The following is a 20549-nucleotide window of genomic DNA, read 5'->3' on the forward strand; positions in this document are numbered from 1 at the left end:
CACAGCTTTAAGTCAACTAATGGAAGAAGATTCAAACTATCATCACATGAGATCCATTATTAAAAAAAAAAACATTGTAATCGTCTCTCTGTTTCTGCCATTGGCAAAGCTTTGCTTGTATTGCAGTTGAACAAGATTGGTTGGTTTAAGGTGGTCCCTGTGCTTTTCCCATTGGCCGGGGCTGAGGCTGAGGCTGACCGACACCGTAACTCAACCAATGGCAGTCGCACGATAGGGGCACGTGCACCCCATCTACCAAAAAAGCACAGACTTTGCAACACTAACGTGACACATGGTGTCAACCTAGCTTGGCCCTACCTACTGTCATTATTCTCTGTGAAGTTTGCAGTAACCGATGTCACCTTGTCTCCAATTGGAATAAAATAAGACTCCACTATTTAATTTGACAATAATTCTCAAACAATTATTCAATTAATTATAAAGATTAAACACAAGCATGCGGAGCTGAAGTTGAATACTTAAATAAGATAAAAGATAACATGGACTTAACCATCTACACCATAAACAGACAAGATTTTGACTCCAACATGTCCTACGGTACACAGTAGAATTACATCCTCTCATTACATTATTGAACAGCTGCTTGTGTTTTCATCACTGAACATATGGGCTGTTGCAATAGATTGATGATGATTAGCATAATTGGGGACTTCAGGGAATGTGTATGGTGGAATGCTGTAATTGTAATAGTAGCCGGTGCTAGGGGGGATTAAAGCGGATCTATGATGCATCATCTGAGGTAGTTGCCTGTTCTGCATGTTCATCATAGACGACGATGGGTGGTTGTAGCCGTTGTGGTTCAGGAGCATCGGTGATGGATATTGACCGGTAGTGAATCCACCGTTCGGGAAACTCGTTGGGGATGGCCCCTGCAAGCAATTGTTGGATTGAACTTGATGATATCCTCCCAAACCATTGGGATTGGCTCCTAAAACAGAAGCATTAGGAAAAACATTAGCAGCATTGTTTCCATGAAAACCGGAAAGACCGGCGATGGAGTTCATTTCGTTTCCCCTCTTGGCCTCGGCACCGGCATTTAAGCCGCCTAACTGAGCATTATTCATCTTCAGAGCTGCCAATGTTTTCTGATCAAGCAAACCAGGGTTGACCTTCACCCCCATATTCTGGTTGGGGTTCCCTTTCTTCCCAACATTGTTGTTAATATTATTATTGCTGGAACCTGCAGAATTGTTCTCAACATATTTTTTAGCATTATTTGCAGCATCGAGTGCTTGTTGTCCAAGCAAACCACCGAGCTGACCCAACTGACCGATCTGGTTCGGTTTGAGAAACTGCATCTCCTCTTCTTCATCCTCTTCTTCGTCATAATCATCCATATAATCATCTTCCTCAGGAATGGAAGTGGGAAACTTCTGCTGATGCTGGTTCTTGAATGCATCAATCCCTTTCAGTATACCTTTCTTTTGGCCTTTGTTGTTGTTGTTGCTCTTGTTGTCATCTTTGATGCAGTTGTTCTTCTGCTTTTGGTTTTGATTCTGGTTCTGGTTGGACTTCTGGGACCAAACCTCAGCATATTTACCAGCCCTGAACAGTTTCTTGATCAAAGTTGCAGAATCAAAACTCCCTGAGACTGTAACTTTCTGCTGCTCAGCATCTATGCTTACTTGGTAAACACCTGGGAACAAAGAACAAAACAACAAACAGAAAATTACATGAAACAGATCAGCCAAACCATGTGATACCAATTATGACTCCAAATATCTCAACTCTAATTCAAGAAATGTCCATGTTGTGTAATCATTTCTCCAATGAAGATGAGTTGCAGTGAAGTCCAAGTCAAGATCATAAATCATTACAACTGAAAAATCCCAAAGCTGAACACTTTTTTTTGGAACTACAAGCATAAGACTCATGATTCTTCTGGTCTCCTTTTTTTCCTAATTTTCTCAGCAGCCAAGCAGCAAAACAGATTATAGGAAGAGAGAAAACATTTGAGAAAAGTGAGAAGAGCACCTTCAATTCTCTGGAGGAGTTTCTTCACTTTCTGCTTGCAACCATCACAGTGTATGTTCACTTTGAGAACACAAGTCTGGATAAGAAAAACAAAACAAGAGGGGGGAAAAGAGATTCTTCAGAACAAAAGACCAGCATCACCTACATTTGTTAATAGTAAACAAATCAAAAAGGAGGGTAACAAGAGAAAGACCTGAATCTTGAGCAGCTTAAAGTTTTCTTCTTTAGTCATATCTTCACCTCTGTTTTTTGAATGAATGAAAAACACTAGCTCGGTAAGAGCAAACACAGGAGTAAAAATAAAAAGAGGACAAGGCAGGTAAGCTAGAGAAGATTTAAACAACACATTCTTGTTCAACACTACTCAAAAGACAACAAAAGAAAAGCACATGGACTTTATAAGCTTGAAAGCTAGTTCCTTTTCTTCCCTTTAATACCAACAAGAAAGAAAAGCAAACCCTATACACTAAGGCAAACAAGGAGAGTAAAATTAAACCCACCAGCACCGTAAGGAAGGAGAGAGAGAGAAATGGAAGTCAGAGGAAAGATATATGATGATAATATAATAATAATAATAATAATAATAATAATAATAATAATAATAATAGAGAGAGAGAGAGAGAGGAAAGGTGGGGGTTTGGGAATTGCTGCAGACTGTTTCGAATTCTGAGGGTGATGTGATTTAACGTTAAATACCGAAGAGAAAACAATAAAAGAACAGCGACTTGACAAGCAGACATCTATCCTTGTCCTGTTTGTCACATGTACAATTTTCAAACTTTTATAATTATCGGGGGAAAATGATGGTAAGAATTCGCTGAAAAATCAAAGCTTTCTGTTATATGATACTCCGTGAATCGAAATCTGAATGGTTCCCGAAAGTATTATTTTAGTAATTCATAGAGTGGTTTCAGTTCACAAACCCATCAATGGTAAACTCAATGAGAAAGCGAGTTGGTTGAGAGTTGGGACCAACGGCTTTATCTAACTCGGCTTGGGGACTTGTGAAGATTGTCCCTTTGTTCTTCACTCCCCAAATTCTAACGTTTACTTGCATAGTTGCATGTATTTTCATGGTGTCCACAAGCTCACTGCAATGAACCCGGTGGCCTAAACCAACCCACCTGACTCTGCTCTGCGGCTAATTCCTTTCAAAGGTTGCTTTCAATCTTATAACTTGTGCTCATTTTCTTCTTCCAAAACTCACTTTCCTTTTTGTTTCCTTTGAGTAACACACAATTTTTGCATCTCTCCGTCTGCCCTTTTCTTCCTTTAATTTTTTAAAGTCTCTCTTTGCAGTTGAATCCATGGTTTTCATAACTGAACCGGTTAACGAACCGGTCATGTTACCCGTTCACTGGTTCAACCGGTCGAACCGGTCCGACCGGTCGGAAGAACCGGACGACGTCATAATTATTTAAAAAATTAAATAAAAATACTAAAAATATTTAATAAAAAATAATTTTTTATATCACAAGTCATATTCAAAGCAAGTCATAACATATATAAGTTAAAAACCATAAAATCAAGTGAAACAAAATGATTCAAATTAACTACAACATAATATTTAAGGTAAAACATATTAAATAATAAATATAATTATATAACTATAATTAAAAAATAAATTTGGGGTTAAAAAATTCATAACAAAATTATATAACTATAATTATATAACTATTCTTTCACTTCAATCAAGCTCGAATTTTAGGCTTCAATTGAGCTTCTAATTTTTTTTGAGTTCAAGCCTTTTTTAGTTCAAGTTTCAATATTATATTTCGAGTTTGAGTTTAACTTGATAATTTTTAGCTTGTGAGTTTGAGTTGAATTGAGCTTACTTTTAAAGTTTTCAAGTTCGAGTCGAGCTCAGCAATACTCGAGTTCGACTTGGCTCGTTTAACAAACGACGTTGTTTGGTTTATTTTTTTTTTAAATAAAAATTCCGGTTTTTCCCGGTTTTTTCCGATTTTCAGCAGGTCCGATTCGAATGGTTCAGCGGTTCTGGCTGGTTCACTAATAACGGTTCAACCGGTTTAGATTAAACCAAACTAAGCAACGGTTCTCGATTAAACCGGCCAATCCGGTCCGGTTTTCAGAACAGAGGTTGAATCTTATGTATTTACTCCTTTGAACAATTGTAATCATTACTCCTAGGGCAAATTATATTCTTCTAATATTTAATGCATTCGTATTTATTAACTATATTCTTTTAATATTTAAATTCTAGACTAATGAATGAATGGCAAAATTCTTTGGATAATGTGGTAAAAATAAGTAGGCTCATTTAAGGTGGGGTAAATTATATATACTTTATTTAATGTAAAATAAATAGTGTAAGAGGTCGGATTATTTTATAACTTTATGAAGTGATTTTATTAATAAAATTTAAAAAATTGACAATTAGATTGAAATTTATTCATAATCAAGTCATCATGGATTAGGGATGGCAAAAAAATTCGAATCCGACGGGGAAAACCGAATTAAACAGGATGGGAAAAAACCGTTTATGCTAAACGGGGACGGGGACGGGTTTGGTAATCCCGCCCCGATTACCCGATTACCCGGCCCGATACCCGACCTGATAAATATTAAAAATAATTATTATATATATAATATTAATAAATTTAATTTAAATTAATATATATATATATTTATATATTTAATTTAAATATATATACCCGGCCCGATACCTAACCCGTTACCCGTTTAAATACCCGTTTATGCTAAACGGGAATACCCGTTTCCCCACGGTTTTCCCCGATTACCCGATGGAGATTCCTGTTTAAATTCCTGCGGTTTTTTAAGCGGAGACGAGTACGAGTTTTTTAAACGGAGACAGGGTCGGGGGACAATACCCGGCCCGAATCCGGCCCGTTGCCATCCTATCATGGATGTAATTATTTAAAAAAGCAAAAAAAAAATATTAAATATTTAAATATTTTTAATAAAAAAATTCAAAATAAATTTCTTTTACTTTTTAAAAAATATCTCAAAATTTAAATCTCTTGTACTCATTTAGCAAACGATTATAAATATAATACCTAACTTAATCAAATTTTAATTGCTTGTAAACAATGATCAGTATTTATGTGTCCTTTAATAAATTGTGTAATAAATCAATAAAATATTTTTAAATTACTTATTTTACGTTGTAAGTGTTGGTTTTGAACCCGTAACACTTTATTCTACAATTTACTTTGTTGAAACCCGAAGCTTGTTTCCCTTTCACAATGAATAAAATTTTAATTATAAAATCAACTTTTTAAATTTTATTTTTCATACTCTACAACTTGGGAAGACTAAATTACGAAATGAGAAAGAATTAAGCTTCATGCAATCCAATTACATTTATTTAAAAAAGAAAAAAAATATTATTTTGATTTTCTTTTATTAATTTGGGGTTAATACAAAACAGTATTTGTTCAAATATAATTTTTGGCCATGAGACATTTAACGCTTACATCCTTGACATTTCCAGTGCTCGAATACAAGACCATAAGGAATAACAATTATTCCTTTATTACTGAGATTATTTAGTGCGGGGTTATTTTGATATATAAATAGTGAAAACCCACTTTACATAATTTTTTATTATTTAAATCTAAACTTCAAACCCAAATAAATCCTAAATATCTAGACCTAAAATAAACGGCTTCAGCATATAAAATTTTCTAAAGAAAAAAAGTGGTAAAAGAAGACGTAGAAAGGTACAAACAAAATGTTTGTTTGCTAGGGCGTATGGGCAGAAGCTTTTGAAGCTTTGCATTAAAAATAATGGAAAGCCAAGGTTTCCTCGATCATTTGTGGTCCAGCTGTTTAGTTTGAAAGTGTTATCATTTTCCACCTTTATAAAGGGTTTTTTCTTTTGTGGTAAACCCTAATAAATTAACATTTGATGTGACATATATATTATATTAAAACTTTTATATATATCTCAATTTAAAACAACACTTATAAATCAATTTATTTTATGGCATAACGTAAAATGTTTGATAGTATTGTCAAACTTACTCGTATTATTTTTTAGGGTAAAGTATAGTAATTGTTATTGAATTTTTTTAAAGTTTGCATTTAGGTTCCTCAACTTTTAAAACTTACAACACAGTCCTCCAACATTTAGTCCATTTGCAATATAGTCCCCGACGTAACCGGCTATTTGATGTCGTCTGTAATATGGTCACTGAACTTTTTAGGCGTTTGTATTTAGGTTCGCTAACTTTTAAAACTTGCAACACAGTCCTCAATTTCATTCTAAACTCCAAATTCATTTCCGATCTCGAATTTCCTTTTTTGCTTATATCTTCTCATTTTCAACGTAACTTTTCAGTCGGGGATGCATGTGAAATTCTAATCTAACTTTGAATTCTGTGGAGGTGTTGACTTGAATAAGGGTCCATTGAGAAAAGACCCGACTAAGGGACTATCGGGACCATCAACGATTCAAGGTGTAATGTTATATACATGTCATCTCAGGTGAAGCATAGATGTTCGATGAAATGCTTGTGAGAAAAAATGGGGTTAGAAATGCATAGTTAACAAATACTACTAAGATGAACTAAGTATCATTGTTGAAAGTCACAAACAAAGCTGGAATTATTTTGTATAAATGGCATATAATAATTTCTTCGTTTAATCCTTATGGTTAAAGATTTTTAACATATGATCAAATATAATAAAATCCCAAACAACGCTTCACCTCTCAGTCTCTTTCGCTCACATGCAATCTCGTTTGGTTTTTGTTCTTCAGTTTTCCGCCATGTAAAATTGTAAACCCAAGCAGTGCTATGTCTTTCAGCTTTTTATTTACAAAGAAAAAATGGAGCAAAAATTGCTGGAACGCAACACCGATTGCGTTTATTTCTTAGCCTATCCCCTCACTTGCAAGAATGTATTTAATTTCTCTTTTGGGCTATCCGGAAGTAAGTTTTTCCTCTTTCGCACTTTCCTATTTTCAGCTCGCATTATGTGTTTTTTGTTAAAATTTTTATGTTTCTGGAACTGCATGTCAAGGATATGGATATTCAGTGTTACTTTGAACCAAAACCATCTAATTTTATTTATTTCTTCTTAATCAAAACTTTTAGTACTCCTTATGAAAAATATTATGTCCATCAAAATAGAAGTGAAATAGGGTCCTAGGCTAAATGCTTTTTGATCTTCTTGTTTGGGTTTTCTTTAAATCAGGGAATTGGTTGTGAGTATCGACATAGTGAAATAGCCAAACTTAATCCGAGAGACTGATGGTACTAGTTTACTGGGAATTGTATTGATCTGACATGTGGTTTTTGGCGTCCTGTGAGCTCGTATTTTTTTTAATAAGTTTTAAAAGTTGATTATGGAACTGATATATCGTGAACGAATTGAATTTTTTTACATGTTTTAGAAATTTTACAGTTGAACCTGTATTAAATTATAGCTTTAAAAGACAATTCTGAATGCATACAAATCGAAAAGCATCATGACAGGGTAGTATATTTGGAGCAACTACTTGATATGTTGCCTGGTCATTGCACATTTGCACCTTCATTTCTGGCATATATATGTTTGTTGCAGTGTCCTCTATGTTTTACAATGTCTTTTATTGCTGACATGCCATGAATTTATAAGAATTATAGGGTCTTATGATTTTAGTTCCGTTATTTACTTTAGATTCTCATCATGTTTGACTATTGAGGAACATTAAACGTGGAACATTAGAAGTAATTATATGTTAAAAGGGTAGGTCATTAATGCATTTGTAACTGATAATGTTGTATTTACCATCTAATGTTTATCTTAAACAACCCATTTGACGCCTTAGCTTTTGGAGTGACTATGACCGAACCTCTTTCCCTTTATTTATTAAGTCCTCATTTTGAATGAGTTATTAATTGATATTCTTGGTTTATTTTAGTCATGGTTTGGTTGTATGTTGTAGTCCTATGAATTAAAACTCTTTACTATTTTCGTAGCCGTTGGATGTGTATGCTCAAGTTCCATCCAAACTTATTGGATTGTCACACCAAAGTGCGGCAACTACGAACAAGACAAATTGGCCTTGTTACTTTTACTTCAACGGTTTATGCAATAATCGTGATAGGTGCACTTTTCATGTTCAAAGTGCGACGGCCATTGGATGTGCATGTAATAAACATCAAATTTATATTGAAGTAAACACTGTCAAATATCAAATGCATGTTCAAAATTCCAAAACACTTATTACATTCTAAACCCCAAATTCTAAAATACTTTAATTACATTTTAAACCCTAAATTAAAGTATTTTAAAATTTGGGGTTTAAAATGTAATTGAATTATTTTAGAATTTAGGGTTTAGAATGAAATTGAGGACTATGTTACAAGTTTTAAAAGTTGGGGGACCTAAATGTAAGTGCCTGAAAAGTTCAGTGACCATATTATAAACGGCTTCAAATGGTCAGTTACGTCGAGGACCATATTGCAAACGAACTAAATGTCAGAGGACTTTACTGTAAGTTTTAAAAGTTAGGGGACCTAAATGCAATCTTTAAAAAAGTTCAGTGACCATTACTATACGTTGCCCTATTTTTTAACACATTTGATCACTCGATGTTTAATTTTGCGTAAAAAAATCCCTGGATAAAAACCATTAGTCAATTGATGGTCCAATGCTTGCTGACCAAGCACGTACACGTGGACTAAATGCTGATGTGACACGTCCACATGTGATGCCACACGAACAATTTTTTTGTAAATTAATTAATAATTATTTTTTTTACAAAATTAATAACAACAAATCAGTTATTGTCATGTGGTACACATGATTTTTTTTATTAAATTAGCAAAGGGGGATTAAACCTCCAAAATATAGATCCCATAGGATTTGAACTTGTGTCAAGTAAATGAAAAGAAAAACTCAATGTCTAACCACCAGACCAACTCACTTGGATGTTATTATTATGCTAATAACAATATTTAAAGTGCATTGTATCGATCAAAACCACAACACAAGTACTTTATAAAAAAATTTAAATTTTTTATTGAATTTAAATTTCATACTCTCTAATTAAATTCATATTTTAAATAAAAAATAAAACGATTTAATATTTTATTTTAATTTTTTATTAAATTTATAAACTTTTTTATTTAATCTTATGTCCAAAATAATTAATACTAAAAAATTAATAAATAATTTTAGTCACAAGACTAAATTAAATAAAATTAAAATATCAAATTATAAAAATATAAAAAATTATTTATAATTAGAGAGTATGTAATTTAATAATATAAATAAATTTAAAATAAAATATTAAATCATTTTATTTTCTTTTAAAGATTATAAATTTTGAATTATTATTATTATTATTTAAAATATTAATTTAATTAGAGAGTATGTAGTTTAAATTTAATAAAAAATTAAAATAAAAGTTTATAAAGTGTTCGTGTTGTGGTTTTGATGGCTACAATACACTTTAAATATTGTTATTAATATAACAATAACATCCAAGTGAGTTGGTTTGTTGGTTAGGCATTGAGCCTTTCATTCACTAGACCCAAGTTTAAATCTCATGAGATTGCATATTTTGGGGGTTTAATCCCATTTTTCCTAATTTAATTAAAAAAATACCATGTTTAACGCGAAAATATCTGATTGAATTTTTTTAATTTAGTAAAAATAATTATTAATTAATCTACAAAAAAATTTTGATGTGACATCACACGAGGACCTGCCACATCATCATGTACCATGAGTTGGATAAGCCATCAGCATCTACGTCCATCTGTACGAGTTTGGTTAGCATCAGGTGTTGATCGGCAGTTAACTAACGGTTTCCATCAACATAGTGTTTTTTTGACCCAAAATGAAACATTAAGTGATCAAATGTGTAAAAAAATCAATACGGGTAAATTTGACGATACTGTCAAACGTTAGGGTTATTTTGTTGCATTATGCCTTCTTTTATCTACAAAATGAAGGTTCTATTGTTCGCTTCCTAAAGAATGTTTTTTTTTTCTTTTCTTTTATAGAAAGTCACTAGTTTTATTAAAAATAGAAAGTATTCAAAATTACAATGAAGATTTACGAACATAACCGTAATCATAAACTAAATTATAATTAGGACATTTTCCTATAACCATTAACACAAAAACTAGCCACCTAGATCACACAAGGACCATGAATGAAAAAGGTTGAAAAACCCTAACAAATGCTCGAATAAAATAAATATATGAATAAATTTGAATGCATCAGTAAACAAACCATAAAAGATGATGGAACTACTGAAAGACCACCGATAAAATCGCAAATCAGAGTCAAACGACGTGAGAAAACTATCCACGAGCGCAAAACATGTATCCAAATCAAACCGAGGCAGCATGATAACAAATAAGCGCCATATTTATTAGTCATGGCGATGTCAAATCCAACCATATAAAAAAAGATAAACATAAACAATGGTAAAAAACTGTAAGCTACCAAAAGGAAAATAAACATGTGTCATAAAGACAGAGATAAACGTGTCATAAAGGCAAATAACATGTCACAATGACATAATCATTCTTATTAAAAAATTAAAAACAAAGAAAAAATATAATCGATGGGCGATAATCAGCATCAAAATCGGTGTCGCCGCCGATTAAATAAAATTAAAAAAGAAATAGTTGAATTGGTGAATAAAATTGATATAAATTGTAGAAAAAAACGGCTACTTAAGAAATGCTTTTCAAATGCTCTAATATCTTCAACGGGTACATGTAAGAGTAAGTATATCACAACTACATTCTATATTTTTATTTCATTTTTATTTCATCACGTATTGGTCTAATACTAAGGTTTTTATGGACAAAAATATCAATGTAGGGCCAACCATTTTAGTAATTAGGCTTACATGTATATTTATTAGTTTAGACTGATTAATTCACTTAAAAAATTAATCAATTAATAAAAAACGTACGCACTATATAAACACAATTAATAAAGACCAAACTGAATGGTCAAATGATAAGCCTTTTGTGTCGGTCATGTCACCAATAACCTGATCAGACATCTGATAGAAATCTCTCCATGATTATCACGTGCTACCATCCCTGCTGTCAATCATTCGACAGCCTCTCAAAATTGAGTTTCATCAAATTTGCAACCCATTCCATGCTGCCTAACAAATCTCTTCTGCCATCAACACTATATAGGAAATACGTATAATTAAGGGGGGGAACTAATTAAAAATAGGGTAAAGTACATCAATGTTATCAGATTATAGAGTATTATTCTATTGAGTTATTTTTGTTGGTTAATCTCTAATTTTAAGGTATTGTCTTGATTAATTTAGGTTGACCTGTGTCGCACACCTGACATTGATGGATGAGTCTCTCAGCGGGAATTTTCTGCATACACAAAGACTAGAATATGAGACATGCATAAGCGATATCAAGCCGCTTACCACTTGAACCAACCCCCTATTAAAAGTTACGAAATCGTCTTTCGATTGTAGGATGTTGCTTTGTTGAGTCCATCGATTATTAAAAATTATAAATTTATCATCAAACTATTCATATGATAAATAATGAATCCAAAATCTCAAACGATTATATAACTCAAACAGTTATGAGATAAGATTTTATTATATCTCAGTCAAGAGGTTAACTTCATGTACAGATAAATGTCAACTTTTTAACATAAAATGACGAGTCTAAAACATCTGAATCGTCGGATGATCATTTTATGACATTTAATAGTCAAGAGGCTCAACACACCAATATCCCACAATCGAAGTTCATTTTATAAATTTTAATAGTGGAGAATGAAGAAAATAACATCTTTTAGTTGAATAACCATTTGTATATTTTACCCTTAAATCTAAAGAAAATCAAGACTAAAAGTGCCCAAAACCGTTCAAAATAACTTTCATTAAACTTCAAAGTTGGAATTAGTTGAATTCAAAATTGATGGACTATTTGATCTAGCAACTTTAAATAACGAGAAATCATTACAAATAAATTTTATATTATGAAATTAGTCTTTTTACTTTGATTTAATTAATTTAAATATTTTTTATTCTCTTTTTGAAATTTAATTAACTCCAACTGTAGTAGTACAATGTAGTAACTATAAGTATAAACACGAGCTAAAAAACAATCTTAATTAATATTATTTTAAAATTCTAAACTAAATACAGTCGGATAGAAATCGAAACAAAGAGATAAAATAAGAAATCTACACACAAAATTAGACATTCTATGACATGGATACGAGACTATAAGAACCGCATAGTCAAGGCCTATTTGAATATAAGGACTGTTTAAAAAAATGTAAAGTATAAAATGATTCTCGATTATAGAATATTGTTTTGTTGAGTCTCTTAATTATTAAAAGTTATAAATAATAATTAATTATATAATGTTGTTTTATCGAATCCCTCGACTATTACAAGTTACATAACGATCACTCAATTATCCATATGTTACAAACTCGTCTTTTTTCGTTAATAAATTTATGATAGTTTGAGTTGAAGGTTCATGTGTTTATTGAGATATGATAGTCGTTTAAGATTTTGGGATTAAATTTTATCATATCACGGTTAAAAGTTATCATCAAACTCAAATTGTCGTCAAATTTTTAAAAGAAAGAGATAACTTTAAAACATATAAATGGTAATATAATCATTATGTAACTTTTAAAAGTTGATGAATTCGATAAAATAATGTCCTATAGACACAAGATCATTTCGTAACTTTTAGTTATAAATTGACTCAACGAAACAATATTACCTTATAGTCGATAAACTATTTATGTATTTTACCCTTACAAAAAAATTCTCTTTTTAAGTGATCATAGAAAGTACGTGATAGAGGGGTGACCGGCGAGTCTAAATGAAACATCAGAAAGGAAACAAAAGAAAAGAACTTTATAGTTGTATTTTGAACCTTTTATGGGTCACAATTCCCAATCATGCATGCCCTTATTTTAACCTGTTTCGTGTATTGAAAAACACAAAAAAGGCCAAAAACGCGCATTCAACCAGCAGCAGCCAGCTTGTGTGGGTTTGAGCATTCAGCTTTGAGGACATATTGGGTCCTCCTCGTGCCTAATGGATCCTTTTGTCTTTGTTGTTTTCAGTTTTCAAACATAAAGACAGCACGCAATCACACAAAGCTCGGTTAGTGTGTGAGACTGTGTTTAGGGGCATCATTACTTGGCTGCAAATTTCACTGCCATGCATGCTGCCCCTAACCCTAAAAGCTTTCAAAAACTCCCCCCTTATCGTTCATTTCTTTAGTCTGTTCAAATCTCACTGCCCTTTGCTTCTTTATAAAGTCTTGTTGATTTTTATTCCCATTATTTTACCATAACTGCCACTGACTTCTTTTTTATTTTTGATCCAAAAGGAGTTTGATCAGTTCCCAAGAAAGTGGTAAAAAATACATAAAAAAAATTCTCTGAAGATCACATCACCAGAATAGTATGTTTAATTTCATCTCATTCTTTTTTCTCAGGTTGGACCTCCCTTCCATTATCTTTGGATTTTGAGTTGTGCGAGTTCTCGGAATAATCTAAAAAATCACCGTCTAATTTAAGAATAACACACACAAAAATAGTAATCGATATTCACAATAAAGGAATCGTTGTTATTATTTAAAATTTTAAATTTAAGTAATTGAAATGTTAGAGATGTAATATTAATCAATATCAAATGGTTAAAAATATCTTTAAATCAAACATATTATGAAAAAAATCAACATTTTAAGATGAACTCAACCGAAAAATATATTTTTTTATCACATTTTTAGTTGCAATCATTTCTCATCTTTCATTAACCTTAAATTAGACGGTTGTACACCATAATTTTCCTTGAGTTCAATGTATCGTTTTTCTGTAACTCGATTTTTTTAGGTTTTTCACATTTTTAATTTTATTTTTTTAGAATTTTAAAAATATAATTTAAATTATTTTATGTTGGTTTGAAATTTAAATTGTTATGATATTTATTATTAAAATTAACATGTTACCATCAACATGTGTTTTTCTATTTGGTGAAGGTATTGATGTTTGGAGGAGTTGTTCTTCAAGTTTTGTGAATAGGGAGAAATATTTTTTTATATCTAAAGGAGTTGATTTTAGACTGTAAATACTCTGTTTTGATCTCCTCTTTTATACAAAACCATATTACATGTGATTTGAGTTTGGTTGAAAACCACATACATACCCTTCTCTATTTCTTTTAATGATAGTTTTGTTGAATATTGTAAGGGGGGAAAGGAATCCGAGAGGGTGATCCCTTGTCTCCTTTTAATTTTGTGATGGTTATGAATGTTTTCTCCAAGCTTTTGGACCTTGGTGTTAAGGAGGGGATCTTCATATTTCACCCGAAATGCAAGAGGATTGGTCTTACCCACCGTTGCTTCGCGGATGATCTAATTATTATTTCTAGAGGGTCTCTTGACTCTGTTTGTGGGATTAAGTGTGTTCTTGATATATTTCATGAGATGTATGGGTTTTGGTTTAATGCGACTAAGAGTGACTTGTTTGTTTCAGGGGTTTCGGAGATAGAGCTTGCGAAGATTTGTGAGTGTAATGGATTTAAATTGGGGAGGCTTCCAGTTCGTTATTTGGTTGTTCCTTTGGTCATTAGAAAGCTTGGTGAGAAAGATTACCAGGGTGTGATTGAGAAGATTCGATCCATGCTTAATTAATGGGCTGATCATAAGCTTAGTTACGTTGGTAGACTGTAGTCGATTCGTGTAATTCTTTGTAGTGTATCGAATTATTGGTGCATGCAGCTCATCCTTCCGAAGAGTGTTGTAGAAAAGGATTAAGTAATTAGTTTCTAGGATTTTTTAGAAGGGTCAGGATGTGAGAACTTCAAGAGCAAATGTGGCGTGGGATATGATTTGTTTCTTGAAGGCTGGGGGCCCTTGGGCTACGGAACCTGAATGTTTGGAATAAGGCTTGAGTTTTGCAGTTGAGAAAAATTCTCGCTAATGAAGGTTCTCTTTGGATTGCATAGGTTCATGAATATGTTATTCAAGGTAAATTCATTTGGACTATGGAGACTTCTATGTCAATGAGTTGGAGATTATGGAAAATCTTTGCCCTTAGGTTGGTGGGAACTCCTATTTTTGGGGCGACTGGTAGATATCCTAGTGGTGCCTCGACAAGGATAACATGGGAGGAAATCAAATTGAAAAGGGAGAGAGTGGATTGACACAAATTGGTCTGGTTCCCAATGCATACTTCGAAACATGCGATCATTGTCTAGTTAGCCCTTTTGGGGATAAAAGTTAGGTTATCCCGGATGGGGATGAATGTGGACGATGTATGTGTCTTGTGTAATGGGGCGGTTGAACTAGGGAGCACATTTTTTTGGTTGCCCATTTTCCTTCGACATTTGGAGAAATGTCTTACTCTTGCGTGGATTGCGCATGACAGTTTATGACTGAGCGAGGGAAGTGGGTTGGGCGTGTACTGCTCTTAAAGGTCGATCTCTCCTTACTCTCGTCTTGAAGGTGGTGTGGTGTCCGTTTATTTACTTTGTTTGAGAGAAACGAAATTTTCGCTTGTTCAGGAAACTTAGGAGGGGTGAAGATGCTGTTGTTCAATGCATTCGTGTCGTTGTTAGTATGAAGTTTACTGAAAATGTATAGAGAGATCAAATATACGCAGATGTGTTTAGTCTAGAATTTTGACTAAGGGTGTAGAGAATTTTGTTATCTTATAGCAGCTTGGTCGTTTCTCTTTGGATCTATAAATGAAAATTATCCAAAAAAATGAACCCATATAATATTTGCTCTGTTATAGACCATAAATTCTTAGCCCAAATTAAAAGGTTAATCATAATTATTTATAAATTATGAAGTCAAAACTCAACTGAGGGGTTAATAATTATGAAGACAAAATGGAGTTTCTTCTCCTTTCTCGACAGGCCTATGGGCAAGAGGACCCATCTTATTGTACATAAAGAATAGGCTTTTGGCATTGAATACATAAACATACAGATAAATACAATCAAATGTCTAAAGGACAGTAGATATTCACATGATCTCCTATAAAGAGTCGGATCACAAACCATTGGAGGAAACAATTTCAAAAGGCTAAAGGGATATACAACACAGAATCAGACCTCGAATCCTATACCCTAAACCCTAGTAGCGAATCAGGTGCCTAGTAAAACCACAGCTCTTGAAACGTTCAAAAAACTCAAGAGCTTCACTTAACCTCTTCTCTGAACCTAAACCATTAATTGAAGTACAATAAACATTAGGTGTTAGCTTACAACTCTTTGCCTCCATCTCATGAAACAATTCAATGGCGGCATCATGCTGTTGGGAAATAAACGAGTACGAGTAATTTCCCTATAGCCAGATTAGTGATAAAGCGAAATAAAAGCGGAAAAATAATACCTGAAATTGATAACGGAGTTCAGCCAATTTTGCTTACGTCTCCGGACTGCTGCAGATCTTTTACTAAGAGAGAAAATTTACAGGTGTTTACAAAACACTCACTACTCACAATAAAGCTCTCTAGTATTGAGAGAAAGAAAACTATTTGGGATTTTGGGATGATTTTGAAGCTAAATGGGCTAGGGTATTTATAGTTGAAGCTTAGGGACTAATCTTGTAATTACCCTAAAAAATACAATGACTAAATGTATGATTTATCCATTACCATTTTCAACAAATGATGCATCATTCGGTGCCTAATATTTTTTTCAACAATATCATCTAGCAGCCCATGATTGCTGCCCAATTTGTTGAAAAACTCTCCCCTCTTTTTTGACTTGCGTTCAACAATCTCCCACTTGAAAACTAATTTTAATCTTTCTTCACACCTTGATCAATGCATCAGCATTTCTGGTCATGTTATTCTAGCATGCCAACTGAAGCTGAACACAACTTCAGTTTGTTCGTGGTCACCGTCTTTGTCAACATGTCTGCCGGATTTTTAGCTCCACTAAACTTTTCAAGTTTCAAAATCCCATCTTCCAGAAGAGACCGAATAAAATGATACCGTAATTGTATGTGCTTCGTCCTGGAATGAAAAGACGGATTCTTTGTTAGATGGATAACACTTTGACTGTCGCAATACAAGAAATTGTTTTCTTGTTTCTTGCCTAACTCTTCCATAACAGCAACATATTCTGCTTCAGTTGTGGAGAGAGCAACTATCTTCTGTAGTTGAGAAACCCAAGTCACTGCAGTACCTCCTAGAGTATAAACATACCCTGTAGTGCTCCTTCTGATGTCAACGTTTCCGGCTAAGTCAGCATCCACATAGACTGTTAGTATCGTATCTCCACCTTTGAAACAAAGTGCTTTGTTTGTAGTACCCCCGCAGATATCTGAGGATCTATTTGACTGCTTCCCAGTGTACCTTGCCCGGATTATTCATGTACATGCTAACAGCTCCCACTGTATGAGTAATATATGGTCTAGTACAAACCATGGCATACATTAGACTTCCAATTGCTGAGGCATACGACACCTTCACCATGTGTGCACGTTCTTCCTCCGTCTTTGGTACTGTTCTTTGGAGAGTCTAAAATGAACACCTAAAGGTGTACTTACTGATTTAACATCTTGCATGTTGAACCTGGAGAGTACTTTGTTGATGTACTCAGTCTGTGATAACATCAATGTCCCCGACTTTGTGTCTCTCTTGATCCTCATCCCTAGAATCTGCTTTGCAGCACCCAGATCTTTCATTGCAAGCTGCTTCGACAATTTTTGCTTCAATTTTATAATCTCTTGCATGTCTGAACCTGCAACAAGCATGTCATCAACATACAACAATAAAATAATGAAGTTGTTGTCGAACTTCTTGATGTAGCAACAATGATCTGCTTGCCATCTGGTAAAACCACTGCTACTCATGAAGCAATCGAACTTCTTGTACCACTGTCTAGGAGCTTGTTTTAAACCATACAAACTCTTCTTCAACCTGCATACCAGGTTTTTGTTTCCTGCCTCTATGAAGCCTTCTGGCTGCCTCATATAGATTTCTTCCTCTAAATCACCATGAAGGAAAGCTGTCTTTACATCTAACTGCTCAAGATGTAAATTTTCTACAGCTACAATTTTCAACACCAGTCTGATTGTAGACAGTTTTACAGCTAGAGAGAAAATTTCATTGTAGTAAATACCTTCCTTTTGCTGAAAAAATTTGACAACCAATCTTGCTTTGTAGAGTTTGCTCTCATCGTGCTCTTCTTTGATCCTGTAAATCCACTTGTTGTGGAGCGTTTTCTTGCCTGGTGATAATTTAGCTAATTCTCATGTCTGATTTGACATAAGCGAGTCCATCTCATCTTTCATGGAAGACTCCCACTTGACTGAATCCTCCACTTGCATTGCTTCATCATAACACTATGGTTCACCATTGTCAGTCAGGAACAAGTAGTGCAAACAAGGAGAATATCGTTGGGTTGGTTTAGAAATTCTGGAGGAGCGTCTCAGTTCTGGTGTGCCTGGTTCTTCTTGAACTACTTCTGGATTGATCTGAACATCATTTTTAGAAATCTCCTCAAACTTAGCAAATTCCTTTATTTCAGCATCCGTATTGGAGCTACTTGATTCTACAGTTGACTTGTCTTTGTACATCACATTCTCATTGAAAATGACATCTCTGCTTCTGATGATCTTTCGATTTTCGTAGTCCCAAAACCGGTAACCGAACTCATCACCGCCATAACCAACAAAGACACATTTGTTGGACTTAGCATCAAGTTTACTTCTTTGAGCAGAGTCTATATGTATATAAGAAATACAACCAAACACTCTTAAGTGTGAAAGGTTTATTTCTTTCTTGCTCCAAACTTTCTCTGGTATTCTGCTATCCAAAGGAACTGAGGGCCCACGGTTGATCAGGTAAGCCGTAGTGTTGATAGCTTCAACCTATAGAAATTTGAGCAATCCAGCATGTATCCTCATGCTTCTGGCACATTCATTCAGAGTTCTGTTCATGCGTTCTGCTACGCCACTCTGCTGCGGTGCCATGGGAACTGTTCTTTCCATCTTGATCCCATTGTTTGCGTAGAAATCTCTGAATCTCCTATTTCTGTACTATCCTCCATTGTCAGACCTCAATCGATTGACTTTCAGACCATTCTCATTTTCCACCATGGCCTTCCATTTTCTAAAGCTATCAAAGACTTATGATTTCTTCTTCAGAAAATAAACCCACACCTTCCTTGTAGAATCATCGATGAAGGTGACATAATATAATGAGCCTGCAAGAGATGGAACTGGAGATGGTCCCCATACATCAGTATGAACCAACTCTAACTTTTCAACCTTGGGTGTCTTGCCAATCTTTGCAAAGCTTACTTTCTTTTGTTTGCAAAAGATACAATCCTCGCATAGTTCGACATCTACATTCTTTAGATCTGACAGCTTCCCTTTTGACAAAAGTGTATTCATCTCTTTTTCGCTCATATGACCAAGCCTTTGGTGCCATAGGTTTGATTTTCCATCAGTATCTGCTGCAGCAATGATATTCTCTAAATTTGATGTTACATATAGAGTACCGATCTTCTTACCACGAGCAATGACGAGTGCTCATTTGGTAATCTTTCATTCACAGCCTGAAAAGGTTATGCTATATCATTCTCCATCAAGCTGTCCTATAGAAATCAAATTTCTTTTGAGGCCAGGGATATGTCTCACTCCCTTCAGCGTCCAGGTGGTTTGGTTTGGCAGCTTTAGTCGGATGTCTCATTTTCCGACGATCTTCAAGGTTTCATCATCAACTAGATGAACCTTCCCAAAATCACCACTGACATAGTTCTCCATGATTTCTTGGCATGGGGTGGAGTGGAAAGATGCCCCTGAATCCAGGATCCATGATTCAATCGGACTGTTGACGCTTAGAATCATGGCATCACATGTCTCCTCTGTCATGTTGGCAGATTCATGTGCGTCGGTATCTTTCTTTGGTTATCGACAATCTTTTTTAAAGTGACCCTTCTTGCCACAATTATAACAAGTATAATCTTTCTTTCCCGTTCTTGATTTTCATGTTCTGGATTTGGATCTGCCACGATTTGAATTTCTTTATGAAGTTCTCCCTCTAGACTCTGTGTGCAAGGCTGAGGAGGTTGATGCTTCACCCGATTCTCTCCGTCGAATTTCTTCGCTCAATACCAGATCCCGAACATTGTCGAATTTCAATTTGCTATTTCCCGACTAGCTGCTGACTGCTGTAACAGTAGCATTCCAACTGTCTGGTAGAGATGATGAGAATTAAGCTCGAACTTCATCATCGAATTCAATTTCCACGGAACTCAACTGGGTTGTGATTGTGTTGAGTTCAATTAGGTGTTGAGCCACTGATGCCCCTTCCGCCATTCGCAAATTGAACAATCGCCTCATCAAATGAACTTTGTTTGAGGCCGATGGCTTCTCATACATACTAGAGAGAGCCGCCATAAGACCCGCCGTGGTCTTTTCCTTTGCTATGTTGAAAGTAACATTTCAGGACAACGTCAGTCTGATAACTCCGAGGGCTTGTCTGTCGAGAAGGTCAGTCGGATAACTCCGAGGGCTTGTCTATCGAGAAGAGTCTAGTCTTCATTTTTCATACCCTCTGGTTGTTTTCCTGAGAGAGGT

The 20549-nt window shown here is 34.3% G+C and overlaps 2 protein-coding genes across 4 annotated transcripts; one reads left to right on the forward strand and one right to left on the reverse strand.

The window, feature by feature from the left end:
* Positions 1 to 460: 460 nt before the first annotated feature.
* On the reverse strand, positions 461 to 2471 carry LOC120124965 (heavy metal-associated isoprenylated plant protein 37-like). Of its 3 annotated transcripts, none has more exons than XM_039143508.1 (4): positions 2341 to 2471; positions 2189 to 2246; positions 1996 to 2071; positions 461 to 1657 (listed from the first exon to the last, which is right to left on the reverse strand). In XM_039143508.1, the coding sequence occupies exons 2-4, from the start codon at positions 2225 to 2227 to the stop codon at positions 585 to 587; spliced, it is 1188 nt and encodes a 395-aa protein (XP_038999439.1). In that variant the 5' UTR covers positions 2228 to 2246; positions 2341 to 2471; the 3' UTR covers positions 461 to 584. The 3 variants fall into 3 exon arrangements, with proteins under 3 accessions (XP_038999439.1, XP_038999440.1, XP_038999438.1); XM_039143509.1 differs by having other exon boundaries at positions 461 to 1201; positions 1292 to 1657; positions 2189 to 2469; XM_039143507.1 differs by having other exon boundaries at positions 2189 to 2470.
* Positions 2472 to 14252: 11781 nt separating this feature from the next.
* LOC120125059 lies at positions 14253 to 14639 on the forward strand. The gene has a single exon (XM_039143562.1). The coding sequence runs from the start codon at positions 14253 to 14255 to the stop codon at positions 14637 to 14639; it is 387 nt and encodes a 128-aa protein (XP_038999493.1).
* Positions 14640 to 20549: the final 5910 nt, after the last annotated feature.

Source organism: Hibiscus syriacus, unplaced genomic scaffold (assembly GCF_006381635.1).
Source record: "Hibiscus syriacus cultivar Baekdansim isolate YM2019G1 unplaced genomic scaffold, ASM638163v2 tig00110429_pilon, whole genome shotgun sequence".
Taxonomy (NCBI): Eukaryota; Viridiplantae; Streptophyta; class Magnoliopsida; order Malvales; family Malvaceae; genus Hibiscus; species Hibiscus syriacus.